Source organism: Helicoverpa zea, chromosome 3 (assembly GCF_022581195.2).
Source record: "Helicoverpa zea isolate HzStark_Cry1AcR chromosome 3, ilHelZeax1.1, whole genome shotgun sequence".
Lineage (NCBI taxonomy): Eukaryota > Metazoa > Arthropoda > Insecta > Lepidoptera > Noctuidae > Helicoverpa > Helicoverpa zea.
The window spans coordinates 14,410,424-14,428,551 of NC_061454.1; the positions used below are offsets into that span (position 1 = coordinate 14,410,424).

Here is an 18,128-nt window from a genome sequence, read left to right on the forward strand (position 1 = left end):
ACAAGCTACGTTTAACTTAACTAGTTGAGGCTCCTTTGAAGCCGGGTTACAGCCGGATCGTTCGTTTACATAGTAAATGTCGCTCCTATGTGTACTCAATATTTAGCAAACATACATTGCCTCAATTTACGTTTCAAGACTGCCTCTTCATGCTTCCCACTCCTTCAGATACTTAGTGAATATTATTAAGGAAAAAATACAATTCTTAATTCGCTAACTTTAACACAATTGGTAAAAGGATTGCAAGGGAAAAAACAGTATTACCAAATCGTAAGCTACAAACCGACAAATGGTTGCAGAGCTAGACTCGGGCGCTGCGGTGCGGCCCGGGGCGCTCCGGATATTTAATATTATTACAACATTTCCGACCGGACGTCTCCAGTCTCCAGCCTCGGCCGCTGGACTCCACTATCCAGAGACAAGTTACTATTCAACTGGAAATTACCTTAGAAATTGGCTGCGGTTACTCCAAGTCTCAAATTCTTATCTTAATTCAATCTACACAAATAATCCATTAAACAAATAATATTTTGCTTAAAGCTAAGTGCACTAATTTCACTCGGCATATAAATAATTTAAGATCAATATCATTTCAAATCATTTTTTTCAAATCATTTATTCATTTATCGAAGTTCACATTAAACAACATTATTTCTTAAAATCTAAACATATGTGCTAACATTATAATTGCTTGAACTAGGTTAAACCTGTGTCTCAAGCGAAATATTACTCTATAAACTTTATACTTTGAACTAAAATCTACATTTAGATCATAAATCCGAAAGGAGAGTTTCTATCTATTTGAAATAATTTCAAAGATCCAGTGAACAGATTTTAAAGAAAGTCTGCTTCATTAGCATGCTCTTTGAATTTAGATTTTACATCAAAAGATACTGCTGCAGGGTGGATGCGATGCATGTATGGTTTTATAATAAAACAACAAAAAACCTACACAATGCAAGTTGCTACATGTGAAGATAAGGCTAATGATTTTTCATAGTAACATCAAAGTAAGTTTTCTCAACAATGGAATAATCCATACATTTATCTGTACGATTGGTCTACACCTAGGGGAGATGTTCCCAAAACGGGTAAGCTAAGGGAAGATGTTAAATAAAATAACCAAGAACATTACATGCGACTTGTATTTGTACTCATAGGGTTGTTTATATAATAAACTTTGGAAAAAATAAGATAGTCTTAGTAATCTTCTTCAAAATTCAGAAAAAAAATCAAAAAAATAAACCCCTCCGAAATACCCGCTTTGCCCTCGGGGGGGTCCTAAAACGGGTAGCACCTTTGGGCAAAGCAGGTAATGAATGAATATATGTGATAAATGAATTAGAAAACGTATCTTAGCCTCCTGTTATCCAGGAAATCTTTATCGTTAATTAGTCTCCTTAATTATGTTAAACAGTTTTCTTATTTTGATCAGTCTAGATCACTTTTTTACTTTATTAAATGTTACATTTGAAATTATAATCCTACCAGCAGATAACTTTGTAAAAAATCAGAGAAAACATATTTTAATTTCTTTTTCATGCTGTTCCTGTACTTCTTTAGCTCTCTGTGGCTTCCTTTGTCTTCGATTAGCTTTCTGTGGGATCAATTGAGGAAGTGGCCCCTTATTTCAAATCGGGTAGTCACCCGTTATGCCCCTACCCGTTTTGCCCAAAAGCACGTTTTAAATTTCAACTACCTTAACCTTAAAATAGTAAACAAGGAGACCACTAAGTATTCACAATTAATAAGCATATACCATGCAACATGATAGTACAAAACTGCGAAAACCGTATCTTGCACCATATTTGAGTAGTCAGCACTAGCATAATCCGATTTTTTTTAGTAAACTCTGCAAAAAACTTTTTTTACATCTAATCTCGAAAACGCTCGTTCTAGGCGCGCGAGCCAACTGACCGTGATCGGCGGGGGGGTAGTGCACCGCTCTACACTCACAGGTTCACACTAAGACCTATAATATACGAATGGCACAGCCTACCCGTTTTAGGAGGGGTACCCGTTTTAGGAACATCTCCCCTACCCGGCCAAGTCTTTGCATAAGTCTTTAAACAATAAACACTAGAGCCACCGACTTCAAGACTTCAAGCACTTGGCGACGGAAGCCGGCGTCGTTACTGCGATACTGTAGCTTTGTGACTTCTCTTTATTATGTTACAGGAATCTTGCTCTTGGAAGGAACTTCAGTCAATCATTTTCCGTCGCTTTGTCATTTTTGTCTGATTTTTTGACGAATCAATCCTATCTGTAAAGTATTGCTTTATACTTACATAGTTATCCAGAAAAAAGACACCAGGTAAAGCTGTTACTGCAAAAAATTACATTGTTGCCCAAAATCTGAGTCCTGTTTCAAAATTGGATTATATTCCATGTGACTTAAACAATGCAGCTGATTGAAACACGTTCGCGAGCCGTGCCTACTGAGCCACGCAAAAACTGCGGCCTGTTGTCAATGACAACCAAATTGCGTTTATTAGCGCGCCTCGCATTCCATCGCCGGCTCGATATCGGCGGCCAAGCAAAGCTGATTCAATTGTCCCAACACGCCCGGCAATGTACGCGCCCCAACAACAAACAATTTTACTTACAAATTGGGGAAAATCTTTTTCATTCGCATGGAAACCTGGTAAATAATAACCGATTCTCTACCCCAATATACTAACATTTTTATTTGATTGTCAGGTAAACGATCCTGCTTCTTACTGTTTAATATTCCAAATTGACGTCCGAAAAATAAATAATGACAATGCGATATTTGCTAAATGCAAAGCGTTGGGTCGCATCCGGCAGCGGATCACTGTGGCGGCTATCAATCTTAATAAACGTTTGAGGCTATATTTTTCTTCGTTTTGTAGGCGAGGTCCATGTCAATAAATTTGATAGACTGCTGATAGTGTAGCCATCACTGATACTGTGACGTCAAACCAGCTTAATTGAAAAGCCTTTCGGGTTTAAAGATAGGGATTTATAGAACTATTTTTCGTTGCTGAACTTTAAAGGTTAGCCAAGCGCTGTCATGAATCAGGGAATAAATATATTAGATTAAACTGGCGGCAAGAATTCACGGTCATTAGAGAACCCTTTCGCAATATAATGGGTATTCGATATTGGACGAAATTCGATCGCATACACACAATTTGTCGACAACTCTTCGTTATTTTGGATTTGAAAATGAAAGCAAAGCGATGTCATTGAGCATTGAGTCGTTGTGAAGGGTTTGATTTGTGCTAAGGTAACCCTCGGCCGAGGCGCGGAGGAGCGAGTCGCAGGCGACGTCCGGCGTACATAGAAACAATGGCATTGTTCGCTTTGTCTTCGCCAGTCCTTTGTGTTTATTTATTGAGACGAAGCCACGGCAACTCCGTCCGCACAAAACGATAAATAATTGCTCCTGAATTTCGCGGCGACTGATTATTTCAGACATAATGCAGTCGTTGGCGTTTTGATTGGCCTGTCAGCGTTAGTTAATTGGCTCGGAAAGGGTTAGTGAATTGATAAATTTATAATGAATGAGCCGTGAGGGGCTTGTTAATGGTTGTCGCGCAGATCGATACGTCCATGGAACTCAAAACCGTAAACAGGCCTTTTGAATCTTATAATTGACTTGATTGTTATTTTAGCTGTAAATAGGGACCAGAAATACATCGCTATATCGTATGCCGTTACCTTTCATATCGGGGTGTGACATAATGACGAACACAAAAATAATTCTCCTGGTTTATCCGCTCTAATTTGCAATAACAAATTGCGTGCGAACATTTCTAAAATGTCCATGAGACTGCAACTTTCGTGCAAAAATAGATGGTTATAGTAGACATACGGCGACAAGTAAAATTTTCGTTAACCTGAATATTCTAGTCTGACTGTAAGAGCTTATTATTGTCTCACCTACAATTTATGTGTCTGTGTAACGAATTGAAAATGCTTGTACAAGGTAACAAGGATTTACATAGAAAACACGAGCTCAGAGCTGGGAATCTTGCTAGCCATTAAGACTTAGCTGTTGGATAATTGAATTTATTCAATTCAAATAATTAAATAAGTACTTCTATATTGTCTGTTAAATGAATTTGAATATTAACTCTTGTAATTACAAACGTATGATTGCGTTGCTTCCGAGAAGTGGCCAAAGCACTGTTTATTCCTAACTCTTAATTAAACTGTTTTGAAATAATTACCTAATCGTTATGAATATTTTAATCGCAATTATGTGAAAAAGATTCCTGGAATTAAAATTGCTGTTAATTCCAGCGATTCTGTCACATGAATAAAATAAATAAATTGTGCTTTTGTACAGGATTCTAGATAGTGCACAAGTATAAATGGTGCTTACACTATTCTCAGTAGCTGTATATTGTTCAGGACGAGTAATTATTTGATTTCATTAATAAGAGTGATTCTTTGTAGGAATTTAGAGTTTCCTAGAAGCTTGGTTACTATATCCAATCCCAACATAAAATAAGTAACTATGAAAATATAAAATGTTTAGTCTTAAATAACAAGGTTAATTAGGTTCATTTCTACAAATGAAACAGTTTCATAATAATCTTTCTGATAAATTACGTAAAAATATCTGACGACAGAAAGCCGGACGTAGATATGCGTAGCACCAAAAGTGTGAGCAATTTGAATGCGGCCCAAACTAAATAATTTACGCCGATAACGCTCCACGTGAGGAGAGAATAGACGCAACCCGTCTACTGAGCGAGTATGTGCGCTATACAAAGCGGGTTTTGAGGGCAAGAGGCGTTACAAGTGAAGTGGCTCACCATCGATGTGGCGCGGACAATGCGGCGCGCTCGCCACTTCACTTTTTCGATCACTCGTATTTGTAATGGGGGCCTTTGCTTACCGTTTTATGTTACGATTCGGATGTGGCTCTACTTGCGACCGTTTCTTTTGTCATATCGAGAGTTTCTATATTTGTATTCAACAAAGGGAGCCACTTACTTTATGATTTTATAACCAGAAATAGACCTTGAATGGCGACGGCCGGTCTAATTATAACGACCTTCATATTGACTGTTTTTAGCTCAATGAAAGATCTGTAAGACCTTTTCATTTTATACGTATATTTTTTACTTTTTATAATGCCTGTTTTTGGGACCGGTATTGTTTCTTTTCCGAAAAATACTACTGCAGCATACTTTTCAAAATTGTCAAATGTTTAATTTCAATCTCTCAATACCTCATTCATTAGGTGTCCAATGTTTTCTCACATCTTGGGCATGCGTGCGACCTAATTGCAGCGCAGCACGCCCTCGACAAAAGCCTAGCTCGTGCCGTATCGCGCCGCACCGTGCGTGCCCACTCGTGCCCACTCTCCCCTTTGCTTCAACCCTACTATTAACTCCTGTAAATGTTTTTTACTTAGATTTGGTTCAGAGAAATAAAGGGGACACAGATTTTGGAAAGGGGACAAAATTCATAACTTAATTAAAACTGTAACACCTCAATTAACTTTCATTTTAAATTCGTTATTTTAAAAACAAACTTTAGTATAAAATGCTGTCTGCAACCTCATACACTAAATAAAGGTTAATTTTGAGGTACAGCCTGCTATTACAGTCACAGAGTATCTACTAGCAACTGGCTGAATATTGTACTACGGCAAGAACACAACACTGTATTCAAACGCCTTTTTTACTCTGTGACACTCTTTTAAATTCCGTGAACCCACACACTGCGGTAATGAAGTAGTGTCTAATTACCGGCGCAGGGGGGCGCCCCCCACCCGCCAGGTTCAAACACTTCATTACCGGTATTACCGGGTATTACCGGGCCGCGATACGCTGATCACGTCATAAATTTGTATAGCTCGCTGATAAACGCTCGCGCCTGCAGGTACCCTATGTTACATTAAGAGCCTCGTGTAACTAGCTGTCTTGAGACGCGAGGGAAAATTACTTCTATAATAAACAACTTTAGGCACTATTTAGGTTACCTATATTATGTGGCAAAGACTTTAGAGATCAATAGATTTCGCTACTTCGCAACATAAAGTGGTTTCGGGTCGTTATTCCATGTTTGATAAAATGCTAATTTATGTACGAGCTGAAGCCTAGCTAAGTATATTTTACCTCTAGTTTTACCAGTAGTTTAGACGAGGATTATAAATATTTGATATTCGGCTTTATTCAATTTAGGATGGAATCTGTTATCGCCAGCTCGTAGGTAGTTTATGAAAGACGAATATATGTAGTAGTCATAATATTTGTTCGTGTAAGATTTTATGCTCATTAGTATAATATAAAGTTTTGTACTTTATGGTAAGTGTAAAATAAAATAACTAAGCACAAAACATAGTGGATAATTCACGCGACTCACTGACACTGTTACAAACTTGTGTTTTAACAAGTTTCATAATATCGTGTGAAGTATGTTAAGGCTTTTAACTTTAAATATAGCTCACCTGAACTTTCTGACTTTAAACTTAATATATTCTGACGTCCTTCTGACCTATTTATTAATATTAATACTAAAATATTGACCAGTATGGCGACTTCTTTAGTATAGTATTCCTCTTGTTAATGAGTGCTTTGAAACAAGTATAATTTTGTGTTTTCAAATATATTAAGTAAAAGTTCGTTCTAAGACGCAAGTTTACAAAAAAAAAAATCACGTTAAAATAAAGGGCAGCCATTTTTCCTTTAAACATACAGTATTGAGTCATGCCTTACATACCGTATTTCTTACAGCTAAATAACTAATTAAGTAAAATAACATGAACGCAATGATGAAAGAAAGTACACTGTCTATTCATAAAGTGCACTTTTAACAAGATGTTATTACTCGTTTCGTGAAGTTCTCATCAGCTCACAATGTTGCTCAAACTGAAACAGAGACGTTTTGTTCCGTATATTGAACGAAATTCTACAACGGAAATAAGAAGAGCTTAAAGTTGTTTTATAATTTTACGACATGGTAGAATTAGATGGAAACATTGTGCCTTGGTTAAATTAAATTAAAGAATGAAAGAAAAATCACCTTTAAATTGCTTAATCGACAACTTAACTTCGTAAGATTAACGCACACGGGATATTAAAAAAATGTGGTAATAATATTTGTACCACGTTGATATTACCGACTATCATCATTACACACTTTGTATTCGTAATGTTTATTACGTACATTTGTAGGTATAATATACACTACGAAATACATTATCAGGTCACCAAACTCTGTATGTACAGAACACGATTTTATTATAACATTCGCTACCTTACACTAGTCTAGTAATCCAATCCTCATGACAATATTTTGATAATCCTAAAGTATACAGTAACAAAATAGGCCAGGAGCCGTGAATAAGGCCGTCCCTCTCCGGTGGGCCATAAAAACCAATAGGCCTTGTTTCAGCCCATATTACTGCTTTAATAACATCTGTAAAGACTGTACTGTCCCATAAGACTTAACTTTGCGCTGTAGTCACCAACTTTATCTTATTAAGTGATAGGGAACTGAATTGTGGGCCTCACTGGTAGGATATGGTTAGGTCATTGGAGAAAAAACTTATATTATTGTGGCAGTATTATTTTTTATTTACAATTTTGGTTTTTATTAAATGGGAATAATACCTACATATTTTTTTACTATGCTAACGAATTTATAAACTACGTAAAAGTTACGGAGCATATAATTTAGAAGTGAGCTTAGAAAATTAAGTACCAGGGCACTATAAAATTGAAGAGTAGAAAAAGTAAGGCAGGTCGTGGCAGTCGTGCTCAAAGCCGTCTAATCCCGTAAGACTTCAGCACACAGCACGTGTTAGCTAAACTGCTGGCTAAACACGCCGTGTGTGCTTCCCTCACAATTTTGTTAGAACAAGTCTTTTGCTGAAATTATTTCATCATATGCTGCGAGTTTTTCTAAATTAAATAAGCTCGCTCTTGTAAAACGTGGATACTTCCTGACAGAATCTTCAGTGTGCAAACATTTTGTTTGCGTGAATTTACTGGCAAGCTTATTTTTAGAAAGCTGATGATCCTTTTACCTACAAAATAAACCAAAATAATATTCCACCGCAATATATTTATAATAACTCAATAATTAAAACAGGTATTAACTCAAAGGGAAGGCGTCAAAGAGTAAACAACAATGATAAACGATGCCTAAGTGGATGTTGGCTCAGTGAGGCAAAAACAGGCGCGCTCCGCCATTCAAACGATAGCGCTCACAAATAAATATAAAAGGCAACTCCACTTTGAAGATAAGTACAGCTTTGCTCGTATAGAATTATTGCACAAAACCCAAAGCAAACGGACTTACCCTAAGGAGTTTCAAATCCCCTAAGCTCTGCTAAAAATTAACTAATTCCTTTCGACATTCCGTAGAAACTAGGACATTATACGGCAGATGAATTGGCGATTAAAAATAAATAACACTTGTAAAAAAGTAAGTGTCCGACATTGTAACTTTTAAATCGTTACAAAGTTTTTATTCCGCTTTTTCCTTGTAACTGCAAATGTATATTTACGATACGCCAGTAAAAACAATATTAATAACCAAATTACAGAACTTAATCAATTAAGTGCCGAACAAAGCAGCGTCCATTAATTATTTGAGAACAAAATTGCGATATAAAACAGTTAAGAGGGATAAACTGCGGTTTCTTTAACGCGATTATGAATATTAATTAGTGGGTGGTCTGACGGGGTCGCGCCGCCGTCGCCACGTCGTCGCGCCGCAGTTGCCACGCAGCGGCAAACAAAAGAAGATGCCCCAATTCAGTAAGTGGTAAAGAATAGTCTGGTAACACAGTTGTGATGCGTTCCCAGTTGATAAGCCCTTTTGTTGTGCGCACAATGGCGCCTGTATCTGGTGTTATTTAAATTAGGGATAGTAAGTAGCGTCGCCGCGTGATTCCCGGCTTCCTGCATTTTGTTTTGATAAGGTGCCAACCCGTTGTGCTGAAAGAATAAACTCGCAACATGGAGTTATAAGTTTTTGCTTAGTTTAGCGGCGCGACGGTAGTGCTAAGTAGCCTTGTAAATGAGTATTCTATTTAATTTCTAAGAACATTGAGCTATTTTCGAATTTATTCCATTTAATAATAAATAAGATACAAAAATAGCAATTGAGTTCTAAGAAATTAGTCTATTTTAAGTATTTACTTTGAAAATGATATTTGAGTTATTTGCCGTAACAGTACCGAAATAACCAGGTTGGTTGGACAAACGAGCGCACAGCGTATTTTTGGTGCAAGTTTGTTGTAAAACATTAATGAAGATGAATGTGGGGGATGATCGGAGCACAATTACAAGCCGCCTCATCTGGTGTAGGGGTGGAAGCTATCCCCTTAATATCACCATATTTCACTCTTAAACAATCGCGGTATTTCGTGATTGATTGCCGAGGTACCGCCGCCACTGTGCAGGGTATAACAGAAGTAAAACGCACTGTTCGCTGGTAGAAAATTTAAATTGATGTAAAAAGGTGTTCCTGATATAACTTAAACATGTTTTTTTTTGGTTTCACTCATATATGTAATTGTAGCTGAGATTTAGGCCATAAAATGTCAATGTTCATTAAACTATGTAACTCGTGATTATTTAAAGATTTCAACTCTTATTACATAAAAATATCAATGAATTACGCATCGGATCAAAAGACTATTATTTATTGCTAAGCTTTGAGTTACGATATCACAATTCTTCTACCATTCACTATTGTTTCAAATTCACCTTTTGCAACTTTCCTGTGTTGTACCTACCTGCAGCTAATTAATAACGTGGTATGACATTACGTTGCCTAATACCGGTGTTTGTAAGGCTCCAGTATTTTTAGCCTGAGTAATGCCTGAAGCAGGCGGTATCACTCAAACGCCTCGGTCGGCTCCGACGACTTCAAATTGCTTTATTAGTGTAATGATAGTCATTACAGAGAAAATGAAATTGAGGCGAATTTATTGGAAAAAGTAATATGCTTAAAAATTTAAAAAGTATAAGAAAGGACCTCAGGAAAGAGCTTGTGTAATCATAAAATTTAAAAGCCACAGAGACGATCAGCTTAGGTATATGATAGGGTTGCCATCTCAAAATATTATAATTATAATGCCATATTGTAAATGAATAGGCACGCATCTAGAACTTTCTGCGTAAAATAATACCTTACGGAACATTCCAAAAATCTTAGCATGTCCAAACGGCATCGCTAAGTATTTCGCTCCATTATCGGCGTCGAAGCAATAAACCTTCAGGGCACAGTTCAGTTGGAAACCTGAACTTTCAGCAAGGAAGGCCCTATTCAAACTTATCTAGAACATTTTCAGCTATTAGCGAACAAACCAGTTCGTTACGAACAATGACTTCATTTTTGACGACGAAACGATTTCTAGTAATTAGCTCTGTTCTACATCTCTATTGTATTAGCTGGTTTCCGAAATTATGTACTATAATTATTAACACAATATCATGTGTTTTCATGCTGATAAATTATTTAGTGCTAGTAATTAAACAAGTAATAAGCTATGTTTTGCCAAAACCAATATTGTGAATTTTGAACAGGCAAATCAATACAATCTATTTACAGCAGTGATTGAAAACCAACACTAGTTTAATCATCAAACAATCAATTACCAGCAGTTTGACGGCACGCGAGCGCATCGCCTGCACAATGCTCATCCACGTCACGCCGATCACTGGGAACCTTCACTTGTATCACGAAGAAATTAACGCGATGCATGTATTACATGACCGCGGCGCTTGGCTACATTTGCGATTCATTTTGCACGCGCCGCGGCCAGCCAGCGATGTATGTCGGCCGCGTGATTTAAATCGCAATCGCGCAAACCGAGGTGTCAGGCCAACAAAGCGCCACTCGGCGGTAATTAAAAGCAGGAGGCCACACGTACACCGACACACTCCATTTGTTAATTGGAATCCGTAAAGATACGCGTTTGTGTCCCACAGGCGATGGCCAACTCGTCCCAACCTGAAACTCACTTTGTATCGCATGGCTTGTAGAATATCACAAAATATTAGAGACTGAAAATTCTGAACACTCTACAAACATAGTTACACGTCTTGTTAATTTTAATTTACAAAATGGTCTGGATCCTCTCTGGCGACTAATCTGATATCTATCAAAGGATTAATGATGACCCTTTATGGCTAAACAATCACTAGGTGGGGTCATTCATTTTATTTACAACATTTTCAGTGCACAGAATAAATCGGTGTTCACTATAGCTGGTTGAAAACTGGCAGTAATACTGCTAGCAGCAGCAATTGCATGCAGTGCATACTCGCTGACCCGCGCTGCAATTATCCTGCATTCATCTCGAAACCTAAACCAATAGCTAGCCAACTAATATTTATTTATATGGATTTTTGTGAGTCATGAGCAAGCGGTAAATTGATTTGATGTTGAGTTCAGTGATGGGATTCTTACTGACTTACCCACCCATGTTTGTTCATGGTTCTTTGTGTTCCAGAACCATTATAACTGTTTCAAACAAACTCGTTGTGTTCAGCGTTCAATGTGAAAGCCAAACTTGTATTGCTGAGCTATTCTATTTTAGACAATGAGTCATTTTGCCCTTTAATGCATACCCCACATGCATGCAAAATATACGATTATTTCGTACAAAATGTAGAGTCTCGGAATAGTTTGGAGTGCACCGTCAAAAGGCAGTAGCCAGGGAAGTAGTGTAACCACTTTATGTGAGGCTAGTTTGGTCCGCAATCACATCGCTCCTCGGTCACGTCTTATTCAACGTTAGTGCATGTTTATTCTCGAAAATCTACTGCATTTCACAAAATGTCCGACTTCTACGTTTTAAAGCACGAATTTTTCAAATGTAATCTGACTTTTCTGCAGATTTTTTAACTTAATTGTATGTTTATGTAATAAGTTTTGCTATTTTATAATATGAAAATGAGATTTTGTTATTATGCCCGTGTAGGCTAAAGTATTTAAATTAGTTGCCTTCGTATTTATACTACGGCGTAGCATACCATAATGTGCTACGAGAATGGCGTAGCAAGAGCTACGGTCATGTCATAATCAACTACCGGTGAAAGATGTACAAAATAATGCTGGTTTATATCAATTAAACTTAACCCAAAAGCCATAAGAGCACACAGGCTTTTCAATGCCTAACTCCCTTCAGTTACAACGAAACTGAAATATACAACGTAAGCGCGACGGTGGCGCCGTCTAGGTCACAAAGAGTCGCCGTTTTATAATTCAACAGTCGGTGCTTACGGCCTATAATCCGTGTTACGTGAGCAATTATCGGGCCGTAATTAAAAGCTGGCTGTACCCTCGCTAATTGGCACTATGTAAGTGGACAGGCACCGGCGGTTCAGGCAGCAATCCGGCTGCTCTCCGGCAATCCGGCGCGCCGCCGCCGCCGCCCGATAATTAACACTACTTCATAAACGACTGTTGCCCACGTTAATTCATTAATGACTTCCATGTTCCACTCGTTCTGTTACTGTTTTAAATTCTACTTTTTATAGTGAGGATATCATGGCCACCTGGAGCATTGAAAGGCATTCATTCAAAAACCTGAATTAACTTTTATTAATACTTCAAGAATGAATGATAACGGAATTTATAGAGCTAAGCGTGGAAAGCACAAACTAAATTTTGAATTGCTTTCATTTACTTTAGTTTCGAATTGCTTTAGTTTCGAATATATGAATACCGTATGCATTATAATAATACCATTGAATATTATTGAACCATATAAACGTGAAATTAATAACTGTTTTTGTGATTACTGTTAATATCGCGTTAATTTTGGTGTCACAACAATATAACAATTCAAATAGAGAGACGGGCGAGTTTATTTTATGCAATTAAAATGTGCCAGATATAGACGTCATGCATATTGATTAGTGACACGAGCAAAACGGTGCATTTACGAATATTCAGTGAAATGTGTCGGAATCAATTATTGTATTAAACCCATTTTGGTTGTAGCGTCATAGTGACGTGTAATACAAATGGGGGTGCTTTCCGGCGGTCATTAAAAATCCATTGATCTCGAGACGGCGTGACGCACCGCCGCGTGACAGCCCTGCAGCCTCCTCATTACGCGAACAAATTCGCCGATCGCTCACCACCGCACTGACAGCTAGGGCTGTCACTCTGTCTAATGCCGGTTGAGTTTCGGTGAATAAAAATTATGTGGGAATTAGATCTATAAGTCTATGTGTGATGTTGACTTTATCTATAACTAATTCTCTATCGTTTCCATTACCAATAAGCAAGGCAATCGCGTTACATAGAATTCATTTACGTTTCACATAAACTCAAATCCGCTGCATCTCAAGACACGTAGCAGTGATACAAGAAAACTACTCGTACATTCGCAGAATACTCAATACAAATACAAAGATACTTTAACTAATGATATGTATCTCCGGAATTATTGATGCTGCGCTATAACAGGAGATAAGGACGTGACTGACATTATGACAGATACAATGATATCTGCGTATTCATGATATTCGTATCTTAACAAGGGTTGTGTGTCGCGGTTTTGCCCATCTGACAGAGAAACCATTCTGCGCACCCGGATAAAAATTTAACTTAAAGTTAGTTCAATAAATGAGCTATCTAACAATAGAACACTACATAAAAATTGGACCAATAGTTTTTATGATTATCGCGTTCAAACCTCTTCAGCTTTATAATTGCTAGCTTAGATTGGCAGCCCTGAGTGACTGCAGTCAAGCGACGCGAGCCTCGTTGTTACAAAGGAACCTGTGGAGTGCCGTCCATAGCAGTTTGGGCCATAACCTCATGTTAATGCGCTATTTACGATCCGTATATCATGTGACGAATCATAAATAACATGGATATAAAAATAAGTGCGTTTGTGACATTTGTTTCGACTTCTTACGTCTTCTTTTTAAGTACTGTAGGTGTTCGTTTTGTTAAGTAGGAAGCTATTATTTGTGACCTTATGAAAGTAACTGTAAAAAATACTTATTGTTTTAATTCAGAATATGCTTAGGTATATATAAAAGTAAAAGCTTAGCTATGCAGAAGTTTATCAAACCTATAGGATTATTTCCCGCAGTATGACGACAGGCTGACACGTTAGGCTTGAGTGCAACATTTATCAAAGCCGTTATTTGAGCGATTACTTTGCGCATAAACTGCTCCAACAAATCCCTCACAAACACTTTAATAAAAGCGCAAATAAAACGAGCACGTGCATCACTCTTTGTAAAACAAAACCCGACCGTTTGCAACTGAATAATAGAGACAAAAGATTTGAACAATCCCCCGTAAGTTTGTCTGAATGGATCGGCTAGACAGACAGGCTAAACAGATGCTGGGGACATAATTAATAACCTAGGTGTACAAAGCGTCTAGTGTCTGGAGTTGTAGCACAATGGGTTACGTAGGATTACTGCGAATGGATTTAACACACCGAAGGCGGATAATGCCGGCCAGATGTACCGGCGAAGGAAAGGAGTGCGACCCGGCCACTTTAAATTATATCGTCTGGCGAAAGGACGACTGATTTATTTGGCAGGTGCCGCTACCTGTTCCCGGTCCTTTGGAACGCGATCAAGTAATTTGGGATCCTTCCTCTTCTAATTAAGGAACTTTGGAAATATGTTTCGGAAATACGGAATTGTAGCGTGCAAATATTTTATTCAACTATTTGGTTACTGATTGAAAATCCGACTGAATTAGGGTAGGAGGTCGTCTAATATTGTGTAACTATCTAGTAGCAATTTCATATGTCACATACAGATAGACCAGCCAATCAAAACAGCAATAAAATGCTCAACAGTCCAGTGAGTGCCAAGCCTTGGCTTTGTCTCCAAATCCGCTGCATATGTGTACAAGCACAATACATCATACATACACAAGATCGCATAATTGTGGAGTGGTGAGCCAAGTTGTGCCGAATCCCGGGGCTCCGAAGTTGGATGTTCGTCGACTTCCGTATCTCGTTATCATACTAATGGACTCTCGGGGAGTGTACATTATTGTATTGTTGCAGCTCCCGGGACTGGTGAGATGCTGTAGCTATACCGCCTCGACTCATGTCGGATCTGATTACATGTAGGCCAAATACTGTTTGGAAAAATATGTACAATAATCAACCGAGTATTTAAAAATGGATAACATTTTGTCTTGCCTTTCTAGAATTGAGGACGCTTAGTTAGTGACATATGTAAGGAGACAATTTAAAAAAAAATTGGGATTTACTATCGATTCTTCTTTTAACAATGTCGGTGTGGAAAAATATTGCTGGCTGGTAGCTTTTTGTGGTCGTCATGGTGACGTGAGGTGACAACCTAGATTGAAATAATCTTAAAGAGAGTTTCAAAGAAACCAAGTCTGTGCTTTGTGATCTTGTAAAATGTATCCGTTCCACCCGAAATTGAACTACTTAAACGATTATGGACAATGTGAACGACTAGTGTGGTATTATTTTATATCCTGACAAGATGCAAGTGTATTAAAAGATTGTAACCACTCCAGGTACTCCGTTACATATTTACCAACACTTTATTTTTAAAACTGCATCTAACAAAGTCTTTTTCATCATCATCCTCCGAGCCTTTTCCCAATCATGTTGGGGTCGGCTTCACAACAAAGTCTTTTAACAACGTCTTTTTATGTTATGTAATTTAGTAATTTGCCTACGTGAAAACCTTTACATCATGAGTACTCATTAAACCTTATTATGTGTCACTAGATTCCGTATTTGCGGTTTCATACGTGTCTCCCGGGAAGTACTTTCCATAACCGGATAACAAGTATTATGATGTGTGTTAAGTTGGACCCTACCCTACCTTGGCATATTTATGCCAATCAGCTTATTTGATCGACACGTTAAATACCTAGTGATAAAAGAACAAATATTCCAACTTCCGACCCTACATACCTAACCCTATAACTGTATGTTTTTGATATTATTAATTACTAGCCGTTTTCCCGCGGTTTCACCCGCGTCCCGTGGTAACTACTGTCCGTACCGGGATAAAACATAGCCTATGGCACTCAGGAACATTGTAGCTATCTATCAGGAAAATCCGACCAGCGTTTCCAAAGATTACCCTCTACATACAAGCTTACAAATGATACCTCTTTATAATACTGGTATAGTGACTAATATGCTGATGTCTGATGACTAATATGCTGATGTTTTCCCGCAGCTGGCGTGAGGACAGTGGACGTGCAGGCGGTGGAGGGCATGGTGGCGCAGTTCCCCTGCGACCTGGGCACCGCCGCCAACGACAAGGTCTACATGGTCTTCTGGTTCCGGGACGATGCCGGCATACCGCTATACAGGTATGTGCACTTTTGTTAGAACGGCTTGAACTATGACGGCAACTGGAATTGTTAATTAGGAAAACTTAAAACAATTTTTGTACTATGAATTTTCAGATATTTACGTGTTCTTATTTAGGTATTTGACAATAAATATTAACTATTTAAGTCTCAAAATATCTAGCTCACGTAGTATAGATTTGTGGCTTCATCTAAAACGATTGAGAACACAAATCATTAGTACAAACAAGAAAATCCAGCTCCCAAACTAAAAAGTACAACATCATTAAAAAAATAAAACTACCTTTACTTTTCTCATAAACCAGTCTGTTCAAAATTCCAAACACAATCTTTCCTTGAGGAAACTATTTTCAAAAGAAAGTGTTCTTATCACGAGTAGGTACCGACGTTAAAGTTTCTGAAAAAAAAAGAAGCGGGGAACTAGAGTAAGACCTACTCCACTTTGTCTATGGTCGGAGCAAACGCGATCGCCGGCGCTATCACTTCCACGAACACGATCGAACACGTGTTTACTGGAACAACATCATAATATTCCACAGGAAAACTTTATTACTACAAACCCCAGCGGCTACTACATTTAATTTATAACTATTAAAAAAATGGCGATCAAAACGCCCCCATTAAAAGCAGACTGTCTAACATTAGCAAACTCGTGTAATATAGTGATTACCGAGGTGGCCGCATATAAATTACTCACTTGCGTGGCCAATTAGTGGTAGTACGTCTGTTTTTTAATTAGTTACACGAACCTTATTTATGTTTGTACTTGCCACATATGAATCTTTGTGACTGTTTTACTTTATAATTATTACAACTCTATTTCTGTCAGGGTGACCCATCTCACAACTGTTCTTCTCACGAATACGTCACAAGACATAATAAATTAGGGCTGTTTTCCCTTTTTAAGTGGCAAAGAATTAAATTCAAAGGAGACGCCATTTAATAGGTTTATTTGTCACGGTAAGGTAACAAGTTAGTAGATTACTGACACACAATTTGTTAGGTCCCGATGTTATATGCTGCATTTTTACCCGACACTGCTTACGGGAGAATGTGTAAGCACAGTGATAAGCATACGCGGAGGTGGTAGCGAGTTCATGAGAGTCGTTATTGTTGACAAAACGTGAGATCAAACAGAACTGTAATTTTAAAAAGCAAAATGTCACTTATTTAGAAGGATATTTGTAACAATTACTAAACAGAACATTGCAGAAACATAACCAATTTAAAATTTAACACGATTACGAATAAACTCCAAACACCCCAACATTTATTGTAAAACACAAAAATAGGTGTTATTATTTAACTCGAACAAACTCCTTGTTTATTCCGCGAATTCGGGCGGCCATAAATACTAAAAGTTAGGCGCATGTTTTATTTACATCGCGGAATCTGTGCCACTAAGTGCACAAGTTTAGGTCGCGCGACAAAACTCCATGTCTGAAGAAACAAGAGCTGTGCTCGCTATAATTAATTCATGGCGTGTCTGCGCGACACGCGACACGCGACGCGCGCACACCCGCGACAACCCGCGCTCGCCGCAAATAAGCTCCCTAATAGAATGTCTTTAAGTTTCCTCTACTTAGTTAAAACTATTATACTAACTTAACATTCCATCCACTAACTTTACAAGATATATTTTTGTGCCCTGTGTACATTTGCATTTTAAATAGTATTATAGCCGGACACATCTGCGCAGACTGATAAAGAGCACCTGAATGTAATAAATGTAAATTATCACGAGCGCACGTTGACAAACGCCGAGCTCGACACTAATATATTCCGGGAAATAAATACGCAATAAAACAATTTAGGAAAAACCATGAGGTAACGTGAGC

The 18,128-nt window shown here is 37.9% G+C and overlaps 1 protein-coding gene across 1 annotated transcript in view; it reads left to right on the forward strand.

The window, feature by feature from the left end:
• Positions 1-18,128, forward strand: part of LOC124645864 (nephrin) — a 207,641-nt gene that overhangs the window by 36,122 nt on the left and 153,391 nt on the right. The window contains exon 2 of the mRNA XM_047185809.1: positions 16,155-16,290. Coding sequence (XP_047041765.1) covers positions 16,155-16,290 — 136 coding nt within the window. The remainder of the gene's footprint in view (positions 1-16,154; positions 16,291-18,128) is intronic.